This window comes from Monodelphis domestica, chromosome 2 (genome assembly GCF_027887165.1).
Source record: "Monodelphis domestica isolate mMonDom1 chromosome 2, mMonDom1.pri, whole genome shotgun sequence".
Classification (NCBI taxonomy): Eukaryota; Metazoa; Chordata; class Mammalia; order Didelphimorphia; family Didelphidae; genus Monodelphis; species Monodelphis domestica.
The window spans coordinates 199,363,328-199,388,797 of record NC_077228.1 but is presented as its reverse complement, the minus strand read 5'-3'; the positions used below and the strand labels follow the sequence as shown (position 1 = coordinate 199,388,797).

Sequence of the window (25,470 nt, the reverse complement as noted above, 5' to 3'; positions counted from 1 at the left end):
CGAGAGAACCTCCATAGAAGGTTCTTCATCTTTATTCTCTCATGGACCCCTCTGGCAGGCTGGTGAAGCCCATGGACTCCTTTCCGGAATAGTGTTGTTTAAAAAACACCCAAACCCTCACCTTCTGTCTTAGAACCCATGTTGTGTATTAGTTTCAAGGTGGAAGAGCAGCAAGGGCTAGGCAAAGGGGGTCAAGTGACTTGCTCAGGGTCACACAGCCAGGAAACCATGTAAACTGAGGTCTGCCTATTGCTTTGTCCACAAAGCACAAAATAAAATGAGTAGATCTCTAAAGGCAATTATATTGAAATAGTTATGAAAAGAATGAAAAAAAAAGTTCATGGGCCTCAGGGTAAAAACTCCTATTCCATATCCTGGAGGTGCTCAGTTTTGTGGAGTCAGTTTATTTAATAAAGTGAAGATTCAAGAGGAAAAAAGTTTCAATGCTCCTATGATTGGTTAAATCAACAAGCGGTTATTAAGCCCCCACTATGTGCTAGGTACCCTGCTAAGCTCTGGATAAACAAAGAAGCAACACAGTCTCTGATCTCAAAGCACTCACACTCCAAATGGGGAGACAACCTACAAACAGTTACGTACAATGTCAACATGGAATCTAGAAACCCCAAACTTATTCCTGTGAGAATCCACCCTGAAGGGAATTTCAGACTGAATAATGGACCCTCAGGTAAATGACAATCCCTGTCAGGTGGGGCCAAGCCTAAGCCAAGTGACTCTTCTTGTCTCCAGAAACCTCTCCCATGGTATCACACCAGGGTCGAACTCAGGACCTTAAAGTCTTCAGTTTACTAGGCTGACACACTGCCCACAGCGCTAAAGAACAAGGTCCTGAGAGGATTCTCACAGGAACAGGGAACAAGGACAAGCTTTGGGGTCTCCAATTTATAAGCTAGTCCTAAAACTTGGGGTGCACCAGATCTTACTAGGCTACAAGTTTGGGGTTTCTAGATTCCATGTTGACAGAACCATATCTAGCAAAAAAGAAAATGAGCTAGAGAAGGAAATAGCAAACGAATCCAGTATCTTTGGGTCTCGAAGAGTCAGATGTGGCTGAAAGGACTGAACAACAATGAGGATCTTAGCTGGAACTTGAAGGAAGCCAAGGAAGCCAGGAGCTAGAGATAAGGAGGGAAAAGAATTTCAGGCACGGGGGACAGAAAGGGAAAATGCCTGGAATGGGGTGATGGGGTGTCTCAAGGGAGGAATAATAAAGAGACCAGTGTCATTGGACCACAGAGTAGGGGAAGGGAATGAGGCAGAAGACGACCAGGATGTGAAGAACTCTGAAAGCCTAACAGATAATTATTTATTTGACCCTGGAGATAAAAGGGAGCCACTGGAACTTATTGATTGGTCAGACTAAATCCCAGAACCTTCTTCTATAAACTGGATACAATGATCCGGAACAATTCTGAGAGACTTCTGACAAGGAATGCTTTCCACCTCCAAAGAAAGAACTGCTGGAGTCAGATGCAGATCAAAGGATGGGGTTTTTCCATTGTCTATTTGGGTTTTTGTTTTATAAGATTAGTCACTTACAAAAAGGAACAATATGGCAATAAAAATAAATAAATAAATAAGGCAAGTTATGGAAAAGGGAGCAATGGCATTCTGGGTCTAGCTTCAGGTCCCAGACTAGTCAACTAGAAACACAGCAGAAACCTAGGGAAGTTCCCAGAGGTGGATCTGTGTCCAGGTCTTATCAGCTGAACAGAGTTTGGGAAGCTGGTGCCCAGGGGGCTTCATCCCTCCTCAGAAACCACATTCAGGCTGCTCTTCCTCCTGATATGGATTCAGCCTTCCCTCCCCATCCCAATTCAGTTTGCTGTGACCATCACCTGGCCACCTCCCACCCCCAACGGTCTCAGGCTTAAAGGCAAAACACTGAAGATAAAGGAGGCCAACACAGACCTGCGTGCACCCCAGGGCAGATAATTTGAGAAAATAAGAATGAGCCCCCATAGAGATGTTAAGGATTATCATTATGCCCCACAGGGTTTCAGAGTGGCCTAAAGTCTGTGCTAATAAAACGGGACTAGGGTAAATCCAGGGCTGAGATACAGGGAGAGGAGAATAAATGCTGGAGTTGGGAATTAGTGGCAGGTGCCAGGCTGGGGGGCAGAAGGGCTTTGGTCTTGATATAATTCCATTCAGTTGAAGATTGGATAAGCAATGGCCAAAAGATACAAAAATAAAAAATAAGACAGTCCCTGCCATCAAGGACGTTGCCATATGAGGGGGTGGAGGGGAAGAGAGGCTGAGATCAAGACGATGCTATCGTTAAAATGAGATCTAGATACAAATGCTGGACCCAAGATAGACTGCGGGGAAGAGCAATTCATAGATTTACAGGAAAATATGGGGAGGGGGGCGGGGAGAGCCAAAGGCAGGAAGAGGGAGAGGGATCACTCACCCTTTGCAGTGGGGTAGGGAAGGGATTAGAAAGGTCGGATCCAAACCAAGGAGAATTTATTAAGTGCCTACTACGCTCAAGATAGCGTCCTGGGTCCTGGGGAGTACACCTATCATTAGATCTGTTCCTGCCCTCAGGAAGCTTACAGTCTTCCACACACATGCACAAGAGAGTGCAAAGTGCAATTCGATGTGAGTAGGGTTGGGTAAGATATCGGAAGTGGAGGCTGGGGGAAGGATTGGCATGGAGAAGGGGCACCATGCACCCTTTCCATTTTACAGATGGGGAAAACCAAGATGGAGGAGAGCGGGCAGCGGTCAGACAAAGCTGCCGGAGGGAGTGGCGTCTCTGGCTATCAGGGCACTCGCAAGAATGGGAACAGGGGAGCTGGGGACAGCCCGGGAACCGGTCCCCTAACCAGTTTTACCAGGGACTAGTTTCGACTTCGTGAGTTCAAAGAGAGCAGGAATACACCACATGCAAAGGGGAGAAACAAACTTAACCCCTTCACAGCCTTGCTCTGGCCAGGGCTTGGGTTACCTGAGGTGGGGTGGGTGGGATGTTGGGTTGAGCCAACTTTGTCCAGCCCCTTTTGTGGGGGGCTGGGGGAGGTGGAGGAGGAGGCGATGGTTAGTCGGGGGGGGGTATGCAATTGGGCTGCGGGGGTTGGGACCTTTCTCCTGCTAAAAGGGCTCCCCTTCCTCCCCTCTGTAGATCACCACCTCATCCCCATATGCCCCTGCTTCCAGTGGGTGCAGGTAGCACCGGGATTGGATTTCCTGGGTGATGAATATTCAGTGGTTTGCACCCAGCCTGGACTCCTGTTTACTTAGCCGGGAGGAGCTGAGTTTCAGTTCACCTTGGCTCTGAAGAAGCAACCGGAGCAAGTACCTGACTCTTGCACCTGTTTCTGCTGCACCTGACATGCATCTGCTGCCCTTGTGGTCGCTCCTGCCCCAGCCCACCTCTCCACTCAGCTCTCCTGCGTGCTGGGCTCCAAGTCTTGCCTGACAACCTCAGAGACACTCCTGCCTCCCCCATTCTCACTCTCCTGTCCTCACCCCCTCCCTGGGAAAGGTCTCCACCAGAGAAGTCTGGATTAACAGGTACAGGCAGAAGGCAGGTTGGTGGGAGGATCAGGGGAAACCAGGGACGTGAGCAACTCCCAGCCCCGACTCCAGACTGCCCAGTTGAGTTTCAATGGGTGGAAAAGGCACTCGGGCATCTCCGTTCTCCTTGGGCAGGCGGGCAGACACAGGGCTCGACTGGGTGCTTGGAGTCGTTCCAGGTCCTGGCAGGATTCCCCCCTCCCCCCACCCCCTCGGGAGTTTCACTGGGAAGTGTTTCTTTTTTAACTCTTGCTGGGCTTGGAGTCTCCGAGGGGAGTGAATGGGCTCGCCATTTCCGTGTGGAGAACGTCTCCGTTCAGACTGCCCTTGGCGGGGAAGAGCTCCTGGAAAGTTGCAGATTGGCGGCGGCGGCGGTGGTGGTGGAGGAGGAGGAGGAGGAAGAATGCGCGGGTGCCCTTCAAATCCCGCAGAGTGCTATGTCCCGGCCCCAGCCCCACCCCCTCACCTACCCTCGGAGGCCTCCTCTTAGTCAATGGTTAACTTATTACTTATGGCCAGCAATACGTAAGAAGAGCTGGTGCCTAGGCTTGAGGGGGTGTGGATGGGATAAAGATCGAGCCACTCAGCTGGGTGGGACAGAAGCTGGATCGGCCCTGCTGGAGCCTCTTGGCGGGGTGTGGGTCCTTTTCCGAGTCATTTCTTCCATGAAGCCGGGGCTTTTGGGTATGTGATTTGTGTGGCATTCTTGGCTCGCTGGAGGGAGTGCTAGCAGGTTGGTGAGGACACCTTGCTCTTTATCTCTGGGTAGGTTCCCTGGGAGCTTCTTTTCCCCTGGAGGCTGTGTCTGGGCCCTTGGGATTGTGCAAGCTGGATGGGGGCAATTTCTATCTCTGAGATGCATTCCAGGGCTCCAGGGCTGGGGCCAAGCCCTTTGCTTTGCTCTGACCATTTCAGGAAGGGCCCCTCAGCGTTGCGTAATATCATAGAAACACAGACTTGGGGCATTTGGGTCCTGGAGACTTACTTCAGCCCCTCGTGTTGTGCAGCTGGGTTAGATGTGCGCCTATGTGAAGGTGCACTGGATACAGCTCTCAGATTTTTGTAACCAGAATCCCACTCGAAGTGCCTTCGGCAGCTCAGGGCAATATGGTAAGGAAATGGGTTTTTGTCATCCAGTACTTCCTCCTAGAAATGCAGATGGCCAACCTTCTCGGCTTTATTTGAGGATTTTCTTGAGTTACTGTGGTCAAAAAGTTGATCACCCTCCAGACTTAGCAGAATGGCTCCTTGGATGGTTGTCATACGGTTTGCCAGAGCTTATGGACTGGCCCAGGCTTCGGGATCCTGGGGCACCTCCATGGCAGGAGGCACCAGAGGAGGACATTGGTGGAATCCTATCCACCCATCAAATCAACTAAAGGAATCTTGTGAATTGCTTTTGTAAAGCACAGGGTTGCCCCATAAATGTATCCTTTTTCCCCCCTCTCATTTTGGGCTTGTGTCATGATGCTCTGATGTCACTCCCAAGGCAGATGGGAGCATCTCTAGGAGGCACAACAGGTGATACTGTAGGACAGGCAACAGTTAAACTGAGGTGCCCAGGGAAGTTTCTGAGAAGATTTTGCTTCCTTCCTGCAGATAGACTAATATAGGGAGAATTTTTTTCCTTGCCTCCTTTCTTGCCATGGACAAGACCCCATGAATATGAGCTTTGCATTGAGCTCAAAGTACCAAACATGTCATGGTTTTCACAGAGGTTGATGCTCCCTCCAAGAGAAATCGGGGTAGAGATTGTTTTGTGGCACAAGTTGATGCAGTGAGCTCGATCTTCCTAACCTAGTCTGGGGCTGTTTGACAAAACTAGGAGACTGAAATTTGCCCCTAGTCCCAAAATGACTGGGGAAGAAAAAGGTGTGCAGTGTCCCATCCACAGTTCACAGTGGCTCTGCCCCTCCTGCCTTTCAGGCTTCTTCCAGGAGTCATTCTGGAACACCTAGTCCTGTACAAGGCTGTACTATGCTCAGACTTTGGGGCAATTTGCCAAAGTGTACTTTCTAGACTGTCCCCTCAGTATATCCTCCTCCCTAAGTGGGCACCTGTCATTGGAAAGCAGTAATTTGGCCATTCCCAAGAAGAATTGGCCCATTTCTTCCTTCCCCCACTCCCCCGAGTTCCTTGAGACCTCCTCAAATTACCTCCTGGTGCTCGATGTTGGCTTCATAGTCTCCAGATGGAGAAGGGAGGAGGCAGTGAGGAACACCCACCTTGGACAAATAGGCAGAAGGGAACCTGTTGGATCTGCTGTGGGGAGACGGTGGGCAACATGGCTGGCTGGAGGGTTTCAGTGGATTCGTTCCCTCTCCCACACTTGGGTCTCCTGGTCTTAAAGGGAGATGACCCATTCTGGTCTAACCACATGGCTTTCCTCCCGGCTATTCCTCAGCCTTTTTTGGTGTTTTCCATATTAGAGTCCCAATCTCTCTTTTTGGATTCTTTGGGTTTCATGCTCTGCTATCTCTTGGTTCATTGCCTATTCCTGCCTTGGCAGTTTTTCGGTTTATTTTGTCTCCTTTTCCTTTTTCTCATCTCACCTTCCCCTGCCCTGTACTCCAGCCCCACATCATCTTCTCCATCCAGGACAACCCCTCCTTTGAAAATCCTGTTTCCCAATCCCCTTCAGAGCCCTTTTGGAAACTCTAATAACCATCAGTACCCATATTTACTTTTCATTGTCCTTTCAAATACAACTTACATTTCTAGGGCACTTAGGCTCAGAGAGATTAATACAAGGTGACACACCTAGAACCCAAATTTTTCCTGAATACAAACCTAGAATTCTCTCCTTTACATCCCCTTGCCCTTATCTAATTGTATACTCTGAAAAAGGAAAAAACCAAACCAAACCACAATAGCTCTTTGACTATCTTTTCAAAAGCTCCCAACACTTTATCTAATGCCTTACTTATTAAAATTAATGGAAAACTCTGTTCTTTTTTATCACAACTGCTGTTAATGCTGAACATTTCTGCTAAAGGACTCGATTCCATTACAGCAGTCAATTCGAACATTCAAATGACTATTGTTCATTCAGTCTTCATTCCAGCCCCAAAGCTGCATTGTTTTAGGGGAGATTTAAAGATAAATTCTTTATATCTTCCCCAGTGTCTATCATGAAATATTTCAAGGAAAGAGAGGGAACACAATTAAGAAAAGTTCATTAGGAGCAATTAGATAGCATAGCAGATAGAAAGCCAGGCCTGGAGATAAGAGGATCTGGGTTCAGATTTGACCTCATATACTTCCTAGCTGTGTAACCATAGGCAAGTCAGTTTTATTTAACCCCAATTGTCTAGCCCTTCTTGCCCTTGTGTCTTAGAATTGATACTAAGGGGACAGGTAGGTGGCTCAGTAGATTAAGATCCAGGCCTACAATCAGGAGGTCCAATGTGGACTCAGGTACTTCCTAGTTGTGTGACAAGTCACTTAACTCCAGTTGCCTAGCCCTGACCACTCTTATACCTTGGAATCAATACACAGCATCAATTCTAAGACATAAGGTAAATAAAACAAAACAAACAAAAAAACCCCTGCAACTAAGAAGGAAAGGTTTAAAAAATAAAAAGAAAGAAAAATGTTTATTGAAAGACTTAACAGAATGATTCAGTCTTACTTGGATTGGGAAATAGGGATCATTATGTTATAGACTCTTATTTGAAAGAGGAAGAAGCTGAGGCACAGTGAGAGAACTCTTGCCCAAAGTCATCCAGAGTCGGTTGTAGAACGGGGCTAAAGCCAGGGTCTCCTGACTCCCAGCTCAGAGGTCAGAAATCTTGGTAGTGGGAACCATCAAAGATTAGTCACTGCCTCCCTTAGCTCAGGCGGTCACCACTGAAAGGCCTAAAACTCCAGAGGACAAGAGGGAAGAGAGAAGTGAAAGAGGTGTCTGTGATGGGCAGGGAATGGTTGGAGATCACCACCAAGCCTCAGAAGCCACTTTACAGACACCTGTGCAAAAGGTTTCCTGCCACTTTATTGGTCCTTATGTCTTGCCTGTATTGCAGCAGCAGAACTGTGTCCCTTATTTAGGATTTCAAATGAAACAAATTTATACCCCCAAAATGATCCATGATATAGAGTATAGCATGTCCAGTAGGTTTGGCCATTAGTTGTGTTGGAAAGGAGCCTGCTGCTCTGGACCCAGCCTTCCCACTGCCTGCTGGGATGCTGGGCAAGTCACTCTTCTGGATCTGTTTTCTCCCCTACAAAATTAGTGTTGGACTCCATCAGATTCTTAACCTGGGGATCATGAACTTGTTTTTAAGGATATTGATAATATTTCAAAATAATTGGTTTCCTTGGAAATCCTAAATTTTTGAAAACACTATTCTGAGGAGTCCATTGGCTTCACCAAATGGTGTCCAAGGAGTCTGTGTTATATATAAGGGGTAAGAGCCCCTACACTAGATGACTGTGTTTCTAATTCCTATATCAGCTGATTCTTTGTGTTTAACAACTCTTTTTCTTTTTTAAAACCCTTACCTTCTGCCTTAGAATTGATACGATGTCCTGGTTCCAAGGCAGAAGAATAGTAAAGGATAGGCAATGGGGGTTAAGTGACTTGCCCAGGGTCACATAGCTAGGAAGCCTGTGAGGCCACATTTGAACTCAGGACCTTGCTCTCAATCCACTGAGCCACTTAGCTGCCCCTCAGTATAAATTCTAAAGCAGATGGGACTAAGGGCTAGGCAATGGGGGTTACAAGTCACACAACTGGGAAGTATCTGAAGTCACATTTGAACTCAGATCCTTCTGACTCCAGACTTGGAGTTCTATTCACTCTACCTTTCTACCTGTTTCCCTGTTTGTTTGTTCCTCTGTTTGCCTGGGCCTGTTTTTTTCAGCTGGCCAAACGTGACCTCAAAGCAATTCTGCTGGTTGAAATCACCATGGCAATGGCACTGAGAGTTTGAAAGACAGTAAAAGCATTCTGAAAACGTCCAGCATTTTCACTCAAATGCTTACTTCTCTAGATCCCCATTATACTCAGCATGGCATACTTTTTAGGCCCATGTTAAAACAGACTGGGATTCTGAGTTAGGCAAGGGGACAAAGGGAAGACTCGGCTTTTGCCACCCCATCTTGTCTTTTGACTGATGTACGTATGTTTCCCTTAACACTGGCTTCAACAGGTCTCCTTGGAACATTCTGCACCAGGGAATCATGGCAGATGTTGGCTGGTGGAAGCTGACCTTTTTGCGCAAAAAAAAGTCAACTCCCAAGGTGTTGTATGAGAGCCCGGACACTTATGCCCACCTGGATGGAGGTACTGAGCCCACCCGACCTGACGGAGAGAGTTCTAACAGTGACTTTAATGCTCGGTTAGAGAAAATTGTGGACAAGAACACCAAGGGCAAACATGTCAAGGTTTCCAATTCTGGCCGATTTAAGGAGAAGAAAAAGGTTCGAGCCACTCTGGCAGAAAACCCTAGCCTCTTTGATGATGGACACGGGAAAGGACAGTGAAGGATCAGAAGGGGGATACTAGGTACCTCCCTCTTTCCTACCATCAGCTGGATTCTGAAAAGGAAAACTGTCACTCCAGCCTTTCTGCCTCCAGCCTAGGCTCTGCAGGGTGTCCTCTGCTGGCCTCCATGCCTGTGGGCAAGGAAATGTCTCTATTATTTATAGATGCACAACTCTATACTAGGCAAAGGTTGGCCCTGGGAGGACTGGGCCTGTCCTCACCCCCATATGTAGGGTCCTCCTCAGTTCAAGGATTGTCTCTGGAAAGAGAGGGCCAATCCTCATTATAGCTTTAGGCAGTGCCTACTGAGAGGGAGGGATGGGTGAAGTGCCACTCCTATTCCACAGGAACAAGGATTAGGGTCAAGTCTGAATTGCTGCTCCCTCCTCCACTTTCACCCAAAGCCTTTTTCCTGTGGGAATTTTTTTCTACATGGAGTGAAGATGTAGTTTTTCTCCAACAGTCAGGGGAGTAGAGTTTCAGCCCTTTACTTCACCTCCTTTCGTACTTTCTGGAACTTTGCCATAAACAGCCAGAAGAGGGTCTCTTAGGTTTCCATTTAAGACCCCCAAAGAAACAGATTGGTAAAGTTCCTGTCAGGGATATTGTCTTCTAGAGACAGTGACAAAGGGGGAGCTACACAGCTCCAAAGGATTCCTGCTCAGGGAAACCAAGATGCCCCCACCCATCGACTCTCCCTACCAGAATATATAGATGACAAAAGCCCTTGAATGACATCTTGGGCCTTGAATTTTTTGTTTTTATAGTTTGATCATAAATTTCTTTTTGGAAATAAACATGCCTTGAAACTTGAAAATGAGGGGTCTTCATGATGGCAGTCACTGGTATGGTCTCTTCTACCTGCTTGACCCAGAGTTAGCAGCCACCATTTATTAGCTCTGGATGAAAAGGAGGAGTGGGGCAGCTACATGGCACAGTGGATAGAGCATGCCTGACCACAAGAAGACCTGGGTTCAAATATGACCTCAGACACTTTCTAATTGTGTAAAAAAACCTGGGCAAGTCACTTAATGCAATTTGCTTAACCCTTGTCCTGTTTTTTTTTTTTAAACCCTTACCTTCCATCTTGGAATCAATACCTGGTAAGGGCTAGGCAATGAGGGTCATGTGACTTGCCCAGGGTCATATAGCTGGGAAGTGTCTGAGGCTAGATTTGAACCTAGGACCTCCCGTCTCTAGGCCTGGTTCTCAATTCACTGAGCCACCCAGTTGTCCCAGTCCTTCTGTCTTAAGAGTTGTTATTAAGACAGAAAGTAAGGGTTTAAAAAAATGAAAAGAAGAATAAAAACTGAATGGAAGAACTCCAGAAAGCTGCCACAATCTGTCCCACACTTTACTTGCTCCACATCTCCTATTCACAGATCTGGGTCAATCAGAAGATGAAAAAAACAGCATATGTGCAGCTCTGGCTCAGAGAGTAGCCCTAAATGCTGTACTGTCCTCACCACAGAAGCATCTCTCACTCACCTTTCATGGTTTCTTATGGGTTTTTCACCCCTGTGGTTGTTTTTTTTTTGTTTTGAAGCCCCATGAACTGGGACCTGTTGTGTGTGTGTGTGTGTGTGTGTGTATATATGTACATATTCAGGATTGCTAGAGAAACTTTCTGTCTGCTTTGTAAAGTGGTAGCTCCTCTTATTTGCTTTAAAACTATCTCCTAAGAAGCATCAGACTGTGAGGGGGCTAGTTTTAATATCCTCCAGTTTACTGACAAACTCCACTTTTACTGTCACCATATTCTATGGGGGCATAGTTGGGCCACTAATGGAAGCTAAAGGGACTAAAGTTATCTGTCTACCACTCACAACAAATCTGAGGTTTAACTAGGTCTGGAAAAGGAAGGCTAGATCTTGGGAGATGAGTTCCCTTCAATAATAAATTTCACTTTTTACTTTTGACATCTCTAGTGGCTCTGGGATATGTTCCAATCTTTCCCACTAGGTCCTCAGGCCCAGGCTTTGCCTGTGTAAATGGAAAGGAACCAGGGATAAAAAAGAATGAGCCATATCCCTGGAGCTTGGAGAGAGGGAACAGCAGGGAGGGTGACCAAACAATGCCACCCTGCAGCTTTTACTCAAACCTCACTGCCTACTGGGCCACCCTCCCCTAGGGAACAGCTGCTCAGAAACTGTTTCCCAGGAAATTTATTTTCAAAACAAACTGGGGCCTATGGTACAAGGACACCTTTGTCATGGTGCCTCACCCTGGCTAGTGGGGAACTTGGGAGTAAGGGAGGTAGGGGGAAGGGCTAGACTAGCTTTGGCATTCTTCTCCCAGACTTTGTGTACCTTGGGGTTCTAGAACAAAGGTCACTCATGGTGCTTCCCTTCAAGGATTGCCAAACACTTTATCTGAATTCACACCTGAAGCCCCTCATCCCAATCTCTTTACCCTAACAAGGGAAACTCCTCACCTTATTTTCTCTAGGGGGTAACAAAACCCCATACATTTAAATCACTCACTACCAGGGTCAGTACTGGTGGATTTTTTGGTGGTGGTGGGAAGGTAGAATTCTTGCAGGTAAGTTATCCTCTCCTGACTGAATAAGTCCTGTGCAGGGACAGGTGACAGAAGCTTTGTTTTCCATTTCCTCTGAGGTGCTGGGAAAAAGCCAGCTTAGAAAGCAGAGGAGATAGATAACTGCTGAGAAAAGAAACCAGACCTATTCTTTATTGGCCCCCAACCTGGAGCCCATTTCACTGAGATTAGTTGCTGATGCAACAGGGAAGGTAGAGATCCTGGGATCATCCCAGTCCCACCACTAGCTTCAACTCCTACTGATAGCCACAGCTCCCTACTACTCCTACCCTTCCTTCTCCCCAGCAGTCACTGACTGGCCCCCCTACTCCCCCTGTAAGAAAGGCCCCATCTCTGCTGGGAGGTGCTATTCAGCAGTCCTGCCCTCCCTGGGGTGCCTTCTGCAGTGAGCTCTCCCTCAGGGATAGGGTGCCAGTCTGGAAGGAGGAGATGAAGAAGCAAGGGGAAGGAGGGGAGGAGGAGGAACTGAGAGTGCAAATATGTGCTGGAACTGGGAGAGGCCAGGGGTTATCTGGGTAGCAGTTTCACTGGGCCAGGACCCAACACTACTGGAGGGGGACCAGCCAGAACTGGAATCCACCTGATAGAGACCAATCCTGGGTGTCCAGCTCCCTCTACTGGACAGGGATGGAGGTTCCCCTTAGCCTTGACCCTCCTTAACTCCAGCAGGAGAAGGGGTGGGGGGGAGAATGACTCATGCATCCCCACCCACTACCAGGAGGGCACAGAGCCTGGACAGCCTGAGAGGTGACCATTAAACAGCACAGCTGAAGACTTTATTACAGAACTGGTACAAAAGACCAGAACATAAGCAGAGGCCAGAGTGGCACCCAGAGACTAGGACAGGCTGAGAAGGGATAAAACAGGGCCTGACCACCAGACCATATTGTACATCGAGAGACAAACACTCATGTACTGCTCTGCTTGGAATCCCCTCAATATGACACAGTATTATAGACACTGAAAGGAAGGGCAAAGGGAGACAGATTAGCCTCCTACCCCCAGCTTGTGCAGCTGTGCAGACTCATGGAAACTACAGACTCTCAAGCAGCAAGGTGCAAATTATGGCGAGGATCAAATCTGGCCCCAAGGACCTGGGAGCTAAGAAGGTTTTATATTTTTTAAATACGGGGAAACTTCAAACTATTCTTAGCTCCAGGGCTCTTACAACAACAGGTTCCTGTGGGTGTGAGCTATGGCCTGCTGATTCAAACTCCAGAGCTTACAATTGGGGTAGGGAGACAGAGGCACATTTGATTATTCAGGAAACCATACACGTGTTCACAAAGTAGACAGGACAACATCAATGAGTACAAGCAGCAAGCAAATTTTTCTCCCATGTAGCTGCTGCACAGAGAAGACTGAAGACCACCCTGGATTCCTCCCAGCCCACTAGACCTATTTCCACCAGGATCTGGCTGAAGAATGCAAAATAATTTCATAATTGTGCAATTTTATAATTACTATTGGTTCAAGTTAATTTTAGAATAGAAAAAAAGTAGAGCTCATGTAGTCTGATTGTTTACACCATTCTGGAATCCCCACCAGGAGATTCCTACAGCAGATACTAACCTCTCTATGACTTCTAGCCACTGGCTCTAGGTCTGTCTTTTTAGGAATACACTGAGTAAATATAATTTCTCTTCATCATAATGACAAACCTTCACATATTTGAGGTCAGTTACAGGCAACTTTGTTGCCAAAAAATATATGTGCATATCCTACTGTAAACACTCAAGCTCAAACAAATGATTTTTGGATTATCCAATTTTGGATTGTTTTTTGTGTACTCTTCATTACTAACCATGAATAAATTAGAGTTGACTTAATAACAAAGTGCTTAGGTGACCAAGTTGGCAAGGCTCTGAATGTACAATAAGGGGGCTCTGCTTAGAGCCTGATGGGAACTTTCCTTGTATTTCTCACCACTCTGTTCCAGGTTCCAGCTGTGAGCTGAGAGGATCCAATCACCAGACATCAGACAGTCATGGTGAGAGTCTCTCATAGAACCAGTCATCTGCCCCACGGTGTGTCATAGGCCCTATTTGGGCCTCTTCAGGCTGCAACCTCCGGAAGACAATTCGATCATGCAGACGGTTGGTTTGACCTTGCCAGAACTCTATCACTTCTGGGTAAAGGACATAGCCACCCCTAAAAGGAGAGAGGGAGGAAGAGGAAAAGGGACAAGGAGAGGTTTCAAAGCCACTGTGACAATTGGTTGGGTCAAGCTTTATCTCAGGTTTGAGGCTACAGCTGGTCCCTGAGATGCTGAGGGAGAGCTAGACACTGCTTTCTTGCAGGCCAGAATTAAAGAGCTGATAACTTCTCATTTTCATAGCTAAATTTAGAGTCAGAAGACTACGTTCAAATCTTAGCTTTGCAACTTTAACTGTGTGATTTTGGGCAAATCACTTCATCTCTTTAGGATTGAACTACATGTTCTCTAAGGTCCCTTCCAGCCCAAAACCTATGATCCAATGCAAGTTGTGTCACTCACCAATAGTCAGGCTTGGGTACTTCCTGTTCCAGGTATAGCTTATGTACCTCCTCATTCTTCTTCCTCAGGTACTACTCAAGAGGAGGAGAAATATAATAAGTACCAGGACCCCTGAAAAATACTAGCCCAGCATGGAGGAATGTTTGTCCCTCTGCCTGATTGAGAATGTATGAATTACTCAGAAAGAATAAAGACCATAGAGCAAGAAGCCAGGTGCCCCCTTCTCCCTGCTTCTTCTTTCCATATGTCACTCACCTCCCGATTGGGGATAACAGAGCTCTGACGACTGACAACTGCACCAATTTGACTGCTTTTAGGACGGGAGTGGAAATAACACTCAGCTTCCTCCTCTGGCAGTCTCTTCACCTTCCCTTCTATACGAACCTACACGGACATTCCCATATGAAGAGGATAGAGCTTTTCACACAAACTTCTCTAGAACACAGCCCAATCATTTCCATTTCCCCCATCTACCTCTGAACCACAATCTAGTCTGACCCAGGAGCTCTCTCCTCTGTATTTCTAAGACCCTAAGGACAAGGGGAAGTTTCTTGGGAAACCTCTATCCATCATAACCACATTTTTACCACCTTTGCTCACCAACTCCCCTAGCTCATCTCTGACCTTGTTTTGGATATTACTCACCTGTCTAGAGAGAGGCTCCCAGTAAAAGACAAGGGAAGCAAAAGGGTTAGAATCCTGGGGATAAGAAAACAGAAAAGGGCATCAGGACAAGGTGAAAAATAGAGCTTCTTCCCAATGAGGAAGTTCTAGTTCTGTGAGGTGGGAGGAAGAGATGAGAATAACACTCTCTGGGAAAAGCAGGTACCTGTGATTTATCCAACATTTCTCATTTGCTGACCACAAGGTTCAACAAAAAATAGCCTTTGGGAATCCAGACTTCAATGAATGAAGTGTGGAGAGGCTAACTGAGCAACTGTAAGGGGGTAAAGGGGAGGAAGAATGGACCAAAGTTTCATGTCTGGTCCTCTTTCCTGATTTTTATGGATGGGCACAAGAAGGGAGATGTTAAATGCCTGTTATGTTGGCATGGAGAAAGTGCCTTTGACTTTTTTCTTTACAAGAAACCCTCACCAGCTCTTTTCCTTTTCGGCTTTCAAAGTTAGTGAAGAAATTGAAGCCATCTTTGCCAAAGCCCTTCAACAGCAACATTCGAGCAGAAGGCTTTCCATCCCTACAGGACATAAGATTAGGAACAGTGGTCAGCACACAACCCTCATGCCCTTAATTCCCTCCTCTAAAGAGTATCAAAGAAAAGGGACTTGATTAACTTCAGGTAGCACTGATTGTGTCCAAATACCATGTTGTTTTTCTTAGTCCCTAAATATGTCATCTGATATACAATATAGTCACTGACTTGTTTGTTCTGCCCTTGTGAGTCCTGTCTCTCTAATCAAACTATAAACTCTCCAAGGGCAAAGACCAGGGATCAAAACCTGTCAATTATTTATAGAGCATAGTGCTGTGAAAAGGAAGTGTGTGCCTCCAAGAAATTTATGTAATTTATTATGGGAAGATACAAAAATATGAAGTTAAATAACAGTTACTGGCTAATGAGGTTAAAAATAATTGACATGATAAAGTTTGCAAGTGCTTCACATATATTATCTCCTTTGATCCCCACAAAACCCAGGGTAGAAGGTGTTATTAATATCCCTTTTTAACAGATGAAAAACAAGAGGGAGTTGAAGGTTGTGACTTGCCCAAGGTCATCACTTTGACAAATAAGGCAAATAGAACAATATACCCCCTGGGGTGGAGTGGGGTGACATTGGCATGTGGCCAGGTATCCAGGCCTCAGTTTTCTCACCTATAATGAACGTGGTGGGGGTCTGGTGTAAGGTTGGGAGGTGTCAGTACCAACCTGGTGCATGTGGCCAGGCACATGGCGTTGGCTTCGCCCACGTCTGGGCACCGAGAGGCTTCATCGAACCAAGCTGCGAACTGCTTGATGGGGTCCAGTGAGGCCAGGTGCTCCTCTTCGAACGCCTGAGCAGGTGGAGAATGGGGCTGGGGTCTGTCCCTGTGTTCCCGAACTCCCTCAGCGGCCCCCTTCCACCCACCAGTCCCCACTCAGGAGACCCAGCCATTCCTTCCCCACGACTCCTCGGAGCCAGCACCTCATGGTCCTTGAGATAATTCTTCCTCATGTGTCCCAGGTCCATGACCACCGCACACCAGCAGCAAAGGTAAGAGATCTTGCCCGCACGCCGGCAGCTGGTCTCACGTCACGACGCCCCGCAGCACGTTGCCCGCCTCGCTTCGAGTCTGGTTGTCAAGGCGACCGCAAGGCCATGTGACGCCTCTTCGCACGTACGCGAGAACCGCCTGCCCTCGCCCCTCCCATACTTTTCCCACTCTCCTTTTTTTTTTTAATTCTTCTCCAACCTCAGCACCAAGCTCTGACTCAGCTTCCGAATCTTAGCTTTTTCCAAAATCCGAGTTTTGCCACTTGTCTAACCTCCCGCCGGCCCCGCCCCCACTCTGTAATCCAATGAGAGCCCAGGGTCGGGGAGCGGGGGACAACACGGAAAGGTCATTGGCTTGAACCTTCCGGGAACGGGGCCAATCGGAACGGGAAAAACAGAGTCTTGGCACCAATGGGGAACGCCGAAGGGGGCGGGAACAAAGAGACCAGGAAATGTAGTCACAGCCGTCAATACGCACATGGAGGTGTTGTTAAAGGTACAGGGGCTGCCAGAGTCTGGGCTGGGGAGGGGAGGGGGGAGCGGACCGGGGACTTGGGGGGACACAGTACTGTGGTGGTGGGGGGCGGCAGCAGTCTTCAGGGCAGCCGGGATGATTTGGCGTCCCATGGAAGGGGAGGGGAAGAGGGAGCCACAGAGCTCAGCTCAGGGGTCTGGGAAGGGGAGAGCTGGGACAGGGGCAGGGTAATGGGGTGAGCTGGGCTGGGGGAAGGGAGTGCTGGCGCTAGGAGGGCGCCGGGGATGAAGTTAGTTGTAGGACCGAGGACTGATCCGGGGTTCGAGGAGGAGGCGGTGCGGGCTGCGGGGATACTCCGGGCACAGGGGCATCCGTAAGCCAGGTAGGTGCTTGCCCCTCGCTGACTGAGATCACGCTCCTCAGAATGGGTTCTGTTCCGTGCATGGTGCGGCAGACTTCCCTGACTTGACCTCTTACCTGGAATGAGCCTCATCGCTTCTCTCCTTCCCAGGTGCCTCGGGGGCTGGTCCCCAGGTCTGTGCCAGCAGATGGCTGAGGGGGCCGGGGAGAGGGTGGCTCTACAAAGCCACTTCCAGACTGTGGACCCAGGACTGGGTAATGGAGAACCAGCTGATGCTCATCCCACCTTTGACTTGCCTGAAACTGCCTTGGGTGGGGGTCCCCTGTGTAGTCCCAGTTTTCAGCAGCATCAGGAACTGGAGGTCCAAGAGCCACCAAGACAAGTGCCCCTGGAGTGTGCCAGGTAAGGGACCTCTTGCTGATTTTTTTGAGACAGTGAATAGTCAAATCTCCAGAGTCCATTTTATGCAGATTTCTCTCAGCCATCATTGTGCACTCTGGGTGATACATTTTCAGAACCAACACCATCAGAAAGAGAAATTTTGCCAATAACATATGTATGTATGCATGCATGTATATGTGTGTATATATATATATATACTCATTTCAAGGCCTCAAAGGGTCATAGAGCTGGAAGGGACGACAGAAGCCATATAGTCTTAATTCCTCCTTCATTTTTCGGATGAGGAAACTGAGGCCCAGGGAATTGCCCAAGGTCACATAGGCGAGGTCAGCATTGGGATTTAAACCTGGGTTCTCTGACATCAGAGTCAGTGCTCATTCTGTTAGAAATAATGGATTATATGCTATTTGGTATTCTCTGTGAAACAGCTTCTTGTCAGTGTGGTGAGAGTTTATTGTACCAACTTTCTTGCTATATGTATATATATATCCCCACCTGTAAAATCCACTGGCACTGATATAAGCAATATGTTGATGTCACACCTCAAGGTGACATACTTTCTGTTCTTGTGGCCACATTGTTCAGCTCTGGGCTGTAACGCACTGGAGGAGAGGATCATGAGGATTGTAGTATTTGAGAGAGACAGAAAGAAAAGTGTAACTCTCCTTAGAGGTCAAGAGCCTGGTGGAATGGTTAGAAATAAAGGCAAAAGAGTTGAGGTACGGTAAGGCCAGTGATAAAATACAATACACCAGAGATGGTTATGAGAGTATGAAAAGAAAAATAGATTTTGAAGCCCTGAGTACTGTGGAGGTTTGGAGAAAGGGGGAGATTGGTGGATTGAGTCTAAATCCTGGGAAAACCGTTTATTTCCATTCCAAGGTCAATGACATTAGGATAGTGGCAGGGAAGATTCTTATTTGGTATGTCAGCAGAGAAGCCTGGGTTCTGGTGATGGAATTTAATAGCCTGAAGACCCAGGAGTCTAACTCTTAAGTCCTGACCTAGGCCTAGATGGGACCTAGTAAAGGCGATCACTAGGCTAGCCCTGTTCTTGATGTGTGGATCTTTTACTCATCCTTTCTTATTTTCATCCCCTTCTACAGTGGTGACCTATACAAATGTAGCTCTTGGAAGATTGCTTTGTAAATCTGTCTTGCTCTTTCTTAGGTATCCCACTCACCCCCTTTAGACTGAGGGGTCCCTGAGGTCAGGGACCACACCTCCCTCTTCTGGTTTTCCTTTTATAGCCAGTACTAGGATTTACCCACTGGGATATCTATTCAAAAAATGTTTATTGACTTTGAAAGAGGTACTATCTGTAAACTGCTTTTATTAAGCATTACTTTGTGTTGGGCACTGGCCTCGTGAAGGCCTGAATCCTTGTCCTCTGGGGCTTCTAGGCTCTATTTGTCTTGTACTGGGGCCACACTTCTTAGCTGGACCCTGAGAGATTAGGCTTGATATATTTTCTGAGGGGTTGACGCAGGGATATAGACATACTCCCTGTCTCCAGAAACCGGAATCCCTAATATCCTGGAGGAGTTGCCTTAGGAACTAGAACTAGCATCATTTTTGGTACCTTATTTTAGTTTGGATGAAATCAGGAGGTGGAAATATCCAAGGGAGGTCTTCCCTTTTATACCCTACTTCCTCCCATGATTTTCTCCTTGGGTTGGGGCTTTGAAAACAGATACCAGTGGCTTAGGTTTGTGTTTTGTTTTTAGTGTCCAAGCACGGGGGATTCTGACTCTGGGGAGGCCTCCCCCACCACTGTTAGCACCAGAAGAAGAAGCCAAGAACAGGAAGAGACCATGGCCTACCAATGGGCCAAACCTTGGTCCTCCCTTCCCACGGGGACTAAGTGTCCCAGATCTACCAGCTGTCCCTTTCTTCCCAAGTGGTGGCACCAGCAGTCTGGACATTCGACCTGGGGGCCTCCAAGAGACTACCCGATTTCCAAGGACACCAGAACCCCTGAGGGCTGCCCGCCCCACTATTGCCCGGCTGTGCCACCCCACACCTGTTCTAAGCCGGTTGAGCACAGAACCCCTGGCCTTGAGCACAGAGCCCCTAGCCTCAGAAGGAGCCTGCCCTTGGGCTGCAGGAGGAGGCAAGGTAACCGGGTTGTATGCAGAACTGGTGAAGGAGTTGGAATTACAAATGGCAGAGCTTCGGAGGCTATTGGTCTCTAGGGAAGAAGCAGCCCTACGGCAAGAGAGGAGGATCCGAGAGTTGGAGCTGGAAAATCAGCAGCTCAAGGGTCAACTGCGGAGTCTAGAGGAGCAGAATGATCTGCTGTCTAGCACCCGAGGTGGTGCAGGGCTCAAAGCATCCTCTCCCAACACCAGCCTCAGCTCTGGGACCAGTAGCCTTGGTAACGGGAGCTGTCCTCTCTGGGATATGGACAGGAGGTGGCTGGATGGGGATCCCTCAGGCTGGGCTGGCTGTTTCCCCAAGGGTCCCCAAAGGGATTTGGCCCCTTCTCAGTTGCCTTTGGATGACTTGGTGATCTCTGGCCAGCTTTGCTTTTGTTTCCATTTCAATCATTTCCCCTTTCCTACTCAGGCATCAAACTTCTCTATAAACTCATTTTTCTTCTACCAATTCTGCATTTTCCACTCACTCTTTCTTTGAGTCCTCGTTCCTTATTCCACTTCCCAAGATTCAGTCTCTGCCCTCCCCAAAGAGCTCTTCACCAAGAGTTGCCACTTTTTTCTGCCCTCCTTCCCTACTTTGTTATATATGATCCCTCTGTTATCCTTGCTTCAAAAGTCCTCTGGTGGCTCTGTCCTGATGAACCATCATCTCTCCTTTTCCCTAGGACCCATTACTTAGCAGTGAGCTCCCCAGGAAGACACTTCCAGTGGGTCCAGGATCTATAACAAAAGGAACATCAGAAAGAGGAGATTGGGAAGGGAGCGGGCTTATTGGCACTTGTGCTGGGGAGTGGGGAGGTTGAGTCCAGAGTCTAATAGGTCCTCATAGTCCCATCAACATCCAACTGTAGCCTTCTCCTGGAAACACGTCTGTCTTCATTTAGCCATCCCCATGGGTGTGGCCTCTCTCTTCTCAGATGTCAATGAAGGGAACATCCAGTTTCTCAAGGGCCTCGTGGGGCTACTAGAGAGCAACATGGCACTACAGGTGGGTCCTTGATGAGCTGGTAGCTCCTGGGGAGAGGGACACGGATGGAGCTTGGGCATTGGGTGGATGCTAAGATAGGTTTCTGTCAAAAATATTCATCTAGATGCCTAGATTCCTGAAGGCCACACTCAACTATACAAAATAATAGAGCTAAATGTTAATGTGCATATGATTCCTGCCTATTCATTGAACATAGACTGTGTGCTCCATTTTGGTTTTCAGGTTGGTGGGATGGTCTTACTCCTCAGGAGGGAACAGTTCACACCTTCCCCACAAACTCTTTCTGACTTTGATTGCCTACATATGGAGGATGTGGAGGGCAGAGGAAAGGAGGGAGAATCCAGCCCTTTGGATATGATCTGGCAATTCTGTTGGAAGCAGAGGGACCAACTAGAATTAGCCTGGGGTGGGATACCCTCAGGGAAATGGGGAGCATGTTCCCAGAAGGGTAATCTGCCTTGTTTGTCCTTTAACAGGGGACAGGGACACCAGTGGCCTGGCACTGGTGGGAGCATTTCCAGAGCCTTTGGGGGAGGTTGCCAACCTTCATTGTAAGGGATACAACAGGAAGCTGAGATGATGCTGCTTCCCTTGCTTAGAGTTGCTCCCCCTTCCTTCTCCAGGTGAATGGCCTTCCTGCACAGCTTCCCACATCACCACCTGTGGAACCCAAGGGAACTCCTGCTGAGGCCCCACGGTCTCCACCAGTCCGTAGGCTTCGAGCAGGACTCCCCAGTGGCTTTCCAACATGGTTGACCTCTGAGGATGGGGTGGGCAGTCCTGCTACACTGAGCGAGGCCACCTGTCTGTGGGAGGAGAATGTTCAGGATACATTGCCTGATGGAACCCCTGTATGGGCATCACCTGTGGAGGTGGGTGCTACATAGAACTCAGTGGTAGAGGATAAGGCCAGGTTTCCTAATAATCCTGCAGCTTTCATGAATGGCTTAAGTAGTAAAGTGCCTACAGACAAGAGGTTTTAGGACGAGGAGACTTTTCCTTCCAAACCTGCCTCCAAGACATCTGAAATGATGTGAAGGGAATCTGGGATGAAATTTATATTTATAATTAGAAGTTATATCTGCTGCTTTGGGTTCCCCAGGGCCTGAGAAATTAATCCTGAATCCTGGAAGACGTTAGTCTTTTAACATCTAGGACCAGACACCTTGTGGGTTCTGGGTCCTGAAGAGACCCCCCCCCCCCCTTCCCCAGGCACAACATCAGGCTGAATAGGATGGCTGCTAGAGGGCAGGCTAATAGTCAGTGCCTTTTCCCCTTCCTCAGGAGAATGGGAGACCCAAGCTAGAGCTGATCCCCAACTCAGGGGTCTACATCACTCACCACCAGCTGGATGACCTGTCTCAGGTGTCAACAGACAAACCCAAGCTGATGACTAGGAGAATGTTGGATTACTTCTTCTCTCGGGAGACGCTGGCCCGATCCTCTGCCACTGGTCAACGAATTGCCCATAATAACACCACCATGGAGAAACCCATCCGGTTGCCCGTTGCTGTGGTTAATGCCATCAAAGGTACTAGGGCAGATTCCCTCAAGGCTAGTGTTTTATGACTGAGGCAGGAAGAGGGATGGAGTAGTATGTGCTGTTGGCTTCTCTCTGGCAGGGTTCCATGAAGTAGTGGCATTGGAGACTGGCCTGAAGATCTAGGTTTTTAGTCAGTTTACTTTGAGAGGCTATTTTTTACCAATCTTTAGAGCCCTAACATTCTTTTTTGTTGTTATTTTTTAAATGGGGACTCTTTTACTATCTGTCCTTTGGCAATCGATGCAATTCTGCCTTTGGAGTTGTGATAGGTTAAACTAGAGAATAGAAAGCTGAGGGACATTGTGGGAAGAGTTCAAGTTCAGGGTGGTATCTAGTATTTTGAAGGATGCCATCAACTACATTGTGGTATGAAGCATGAAGGATCAACGAGAAAGCTGAGGAAGAAAAAACTGATGGGAATATCCAGAATGAAAACTAAAGAAAGATGTAAATCTTTTAAGGATAGGGTCCTGATGGTCCATGCAGGGTCATGAGAATGGGGATGGGCCCACACAGAGTTGAAAAGCATTCCTGCCTGTTCAATCTCTCTCTTCCTTCCCTCCACCCCCATCCTGATTCTTTTCTCCAGCTGTGGTTCTAGTAATGATGAAGCAGATAACTGGGCCATGTCTTAGGGAGCAGGGAAGAGACATAATTCTCCATTTCTTTGCCAGCTCTCCCTGCTCCTCGGCCTCCTATTGGCATGGCTGAAGAGCAAGGCATTTTGGTTTAATATAGGCAGTGATGAGAGCCTGGGAGACCAAGTGCAAACTTATATCAGAATGGCTGTGTCAGCCTGGGAGTGCACCCTTGCCCACCTCCTCCTGGCTTGGAGCTAGATCTGAACAGCTTCCTTTTCTGTCTTCCCCAGAATATGTCACCAAGGTGTGTGGCCGTGGCTGTAACTTTAATGCCGTCATCAACAGCAAGTGCGGGACCTCAAGGAGGGCAGTCAAGAAGATGATTGTAAAGATGGAGTGAGTGTGGTGAGGTGGGGGTTGGGCCAGGTCCTGCAATCTGTTGGCAGATACATACCTATATATTTTTAAAAAGCACCCTCCAGGCAAGCACTGTACCATCAGGATCTGTCTTCAGAAGACTGGTGGGAATGGATAATCCTTCCCCTAAGGCTTGTGTTTTTCTCAGCATAATCCTGTCCTACTGAGGGACTATAGGACTGAAATCCTAGTATCTAGGATCTCATGTGAGCTGTGTGGTCCAGGGTCAGTTGGGAAGAGAAGAGGAAAAAAGTGAGGGAATTACTTCCTTGTCCCATCATTGCCTTTGACACTGATGGCTTTGAGAAGGGAAACCAGAGCTGAGGACTAGGAGGCCATAGACTGGGCTGTCCCCCCATTTAGGACAACACTCTGGCTCTTTCCCAACACCATGCTCTTATATATCCATGTACACTGTGGAAGCCAGGTAGCAAGTAGTGTTGATTTGGGGTAATGAATGGGAGCCTTGAAGGATCAGCTCTATCCAGGTGTTGTGTTGGTCTCTCCTGCCAGAGAGGAGGGCTCCGTCTGCAGAGCAGGTGGGAACTTCTGCACTCATCTTGGAGATATTATCTTGGAAATCAAAATTCATGACCAAAAGACTTTTCATAGACTTTCTTGTATATAAGCCGGAACATTTCAAATAAAGATTGGATTAAACTTACCACATCCTTCCATTCTTTCTAGACCATGGAATTTTAGAGCTTGAAAGGGCTTTAGAAACCTAGTCCAAGTTTGCAGGTGGGGAATTGTTAACATAAAACATGGTGTTTTGGCCATGACTGTTCTGTATAGCTCAAAGTTTCTACTCTTCAGATTGCAGGTAGAGGACCTGCAGGGCTACCATTGTTCACCTTTCCCTCTTAATAAGAATGCATGTCTTATGGGGAATGAAGAGGAAAAGGAAAAACCCTACTGCCTAGGGGAAAGTCTTGGGAACAGGGGCCTTTTGCTGAGGCAGAAAAAGAGGCTACTTTGTTACTTGACACTATAGTTTGGCAGTGTTTTAAAACAAAATATTGCTTGCCAGTATAGCACATTTGGACTGGGGAGTTGGGGAAGGTGGGAAATGGTATTTGGACCTTTTATGCCCAGTGAGGAAACTCCCTTTTCTAAACAGACAAGGTAACCTTTCTGTAACTTACCATCTTGAAAAATAAGGTAGACACAAGACAGATGCCCCTGTCTACCAATGTTTGAATCCCTAAGAGTTTTCTTTGCCAAATGGAAATGCCTTTTTGTCCACATTTGAGCAACCTGAGCTCTGGGTGGCTACAGTGTGGCTCTCTCTGCCAATTATGAAGGAAGCATTGAGATGAGCACATAACCTGTCTTAGCTGGGGTCATAGACCTCACTGCCAGTGAGCTTGGAGCCTCTTTTTTCTGCTGTACAAAATGGTGTAGGTATGGGTATTGGCTCTAGTTCATGAGGACATTCTCTTAGGACATGTATTGAGGGGGCAATTAAGCTTTACAGAGAGCAGTCTCCTTTATATAATGTACTTTCCTTACAACAAATTCTGTAAGGCAGGTAGTGACAACTCTTATCCTCATTTACACATGAGGAAACTGAGTCTCAGAATTAAGTGACTTGTCTTTGTTTAGATAGCTAGTGGGAGTTGAGGCTAGGATTTGAACCAGTCTGTTGACTCCAGGCTCAGCAACTATAAACATATCCCACTCAGCCTCCATGCTCTTAGGTTGAAGACTCTAGCAAATACTGATGACAAAGGGAATAGAGCAAAAGTGTGGATAGCTTGGTATAATCCATCCCTATTGTGGCACATCTTTATTGTTTGGATCCTTCTTTGGGCAAATTAGAATCCTTATCAACAAGGAAAACATCTTATACCTTGACCCTTGATCTAGCTCCTTAAGGGCCTCTCTGTTCCATTAGGGAGCCAAGTTCATTGACAGGGGCTTTCTCTGGCCTCCCCCAATGCCCCTCTCCTCTGTGTATCTAGGGAAGGAGATGCAGGTAGATTTCCTCCTTATTTTCATAACCTTCCATACTCTCACATGAGTGTCTCTTCAAAAAATAAAAATACCCAAGAGACTTGCACTCCTCAGCAGCCCACTACTGCACTGATGACAATGCTTGTGGAGGGTCTGGTTCTCTAGTATGTTTTTTCTCTGGGGAAAATTCGCCAACAGAGGAAAAAATGGAGGCATCTACCCAAAGAGATCCCCAACATTGGTCAACTTTGCTGTTACTGGACACATGAATAGAAATACCCAACTTTCTATAAG

The 25,470-nt window shown here is 47.4% G+C and overlaps 3 protein-coding genes across 11 annotated transcripts; 2 read left to right on the top strand and 1 right to left on the bottom strand.

Annotated features, from left to right (window-relative positions):
- The first annotated feature begins 3,148 nt into the window (after positions 1 to 3,148).
- On the top strand, positions 3,149 to 9,845 carry PRR15L (proline rich 15 like). Of its 6 annotated transcripts, none has more exons than XM_007482351.3 (2): positions 3,149 to 3,540; positions 8,694 to 9,845. In XM_007482351.3, the coding sequence occupies exon 2, from the start codon at positions 8,725 to 8,727 to the stop codon at positions 9,025 to 9,027; it is 303 nt and encodes a 100-aa protein (XP_007482413.1). In that variant the 5' UTR covers positions 3,149 to 3,540; positions 8,694 to 8,724; the 3' UTR covers positions 9,028 to 9,845. The 6 variants fall into 6 exon arrangements, with proteins under 6 accessions (XP_007482413.1, XP_007482416.1, XP_007482417.1 ...); XM_007482354.3 differs by lacking the exon at positions 3,149 to 3,540 and adding an exon at positions 3,561 to 4,276; XM_007482355.3 differs by lacking the exon at positions 3,149 to 3,540 and adding an exon at positions 3,561 to 4,308.
- A 2,490-nt stretch (positions 9,846 to 12,335) lies between these two features.
- On the bottom strand, positions 12,336 to 16,596 carry PNPO (pyridoxamine 5'-phosphate oxidase). Its single transcript, XM_007483015.3, has 7 exons — positions 16,226 to 16,596; positions 15,970 to 16,094; positions 15,180 to 15,279; positions 14,730 to 14,783; positions 14,340 to 14,468; positions 14,085 to 14,155; positions 12,336 to 13,738 (listed from the first exon to the last, which is right to left on the bottom strand). The coding sequence occupies exons 1-7, from the start codon at positions 16,268 to 16,270 to the stop codon at positions 13,573 to 13,575; spliced, it is 690 nt and encodes a 229-aa protein (XP_007483077.2). The 5' UTR covers positions 16,271 to 16,596; the 3' UTR covers positions 12,336 to 13,572.
- LOC103101315 (uncharacterized) lies at positions 16,547 to 23,884 on the top strand. 4 transcript variants are annotated; one of them, XM_056816843.1, is made up of 8 exons: positions 16,547 to 16,790; positions 17,281 to 17,532; positions 19,260 to 19,909; positions 20,609 to 20,679; positions 21,303 to 21,551; positions 21,964 to 22,210; positions 23,094 to 23,199; positions 23,734 to 23,884. In XM_056816843.1, exons 2-8 carry the CDS (start codon positions 17,318 to 17,320, stop codon positions 23,846 to 23,848), a joined length of 1,653 nt encoding a protein of 550 aa, XP_056672821.1. In that variant the 5' UTR covers positions 16,547 to 16,790; positions 17,281 to 17,317; the 3' UTR covers positions 23,849 to 23,884. The 4 variants fall into 4 exon arrangements, with proteins under 4 accessions (XP_056672821.1, XP_007482408.2, XP_056672820.1 ...); XM_007482346.3 differs by having other exon boundaries at positions 20,576 to 20,679; XM_056816842.1 differs by lacking the exon at positions 16,547 to 16,790 and adding an exon at positions 16,834 to 17,151 and having other exon boundaries at positions 20,576 to 20,679.
- The last annotated feature ends 1,586 nt before the right edge of the window (positions 23,885 to 25,470 follow it).

What these genes read in the sequence shown, in the direction of transcription:
- PNPO (XM_007483015.3), bottom strand. Translation starts at nt 16,270, where the DNA reads ATGGACCTGGGACACATGAGGAAGAATTATCTCAAGGACCATGAG. An exon ending in GCCGAAAAGGAAAAGAGCTG is followed by an intron (nt 14,784 to 15,179) that starts GTGAGGGTTTCT and finishes TCTTATCCCCAG; the next exon opens with GATTCTAACCCTTTTGCTTC. An exon ending in GTACCCAAGCCTGACTATTG is followed by an intron (nt 13,739 to 14,084) that starts GTGAGTGACACA and finishes CTCTCCTTTTAG; the next exon opens with GGGTGGCTATGTCCTTTACC.
- LOC103101315 (XM_007482346.3), top strand. Translation starts at nt 17,318, where the DNA reads ATGGCTGAGGGGGCCGGGGAGAGGGTGGCTCTACAAAGCCACTTCCAG. An exon ending in GTGCCCCTGGAGTGTGCCAG is followed by an intron (nt 17,533 to 19,259) that starts GTAAGGGACCTC and finishes TTTTGTTTTTAG; the next exon opens with TGTCCAAGCACGGGGGATTC. An exon ending in AAGATGATTGTAAAGATGGA is followed by an intron (nt 23,200 to 23,733) that starts GTGAGTGTGGTG and finishes CTCTCCTGCCAG; the next exon opens with AGAGGAGGGCTCCGTCTGCA.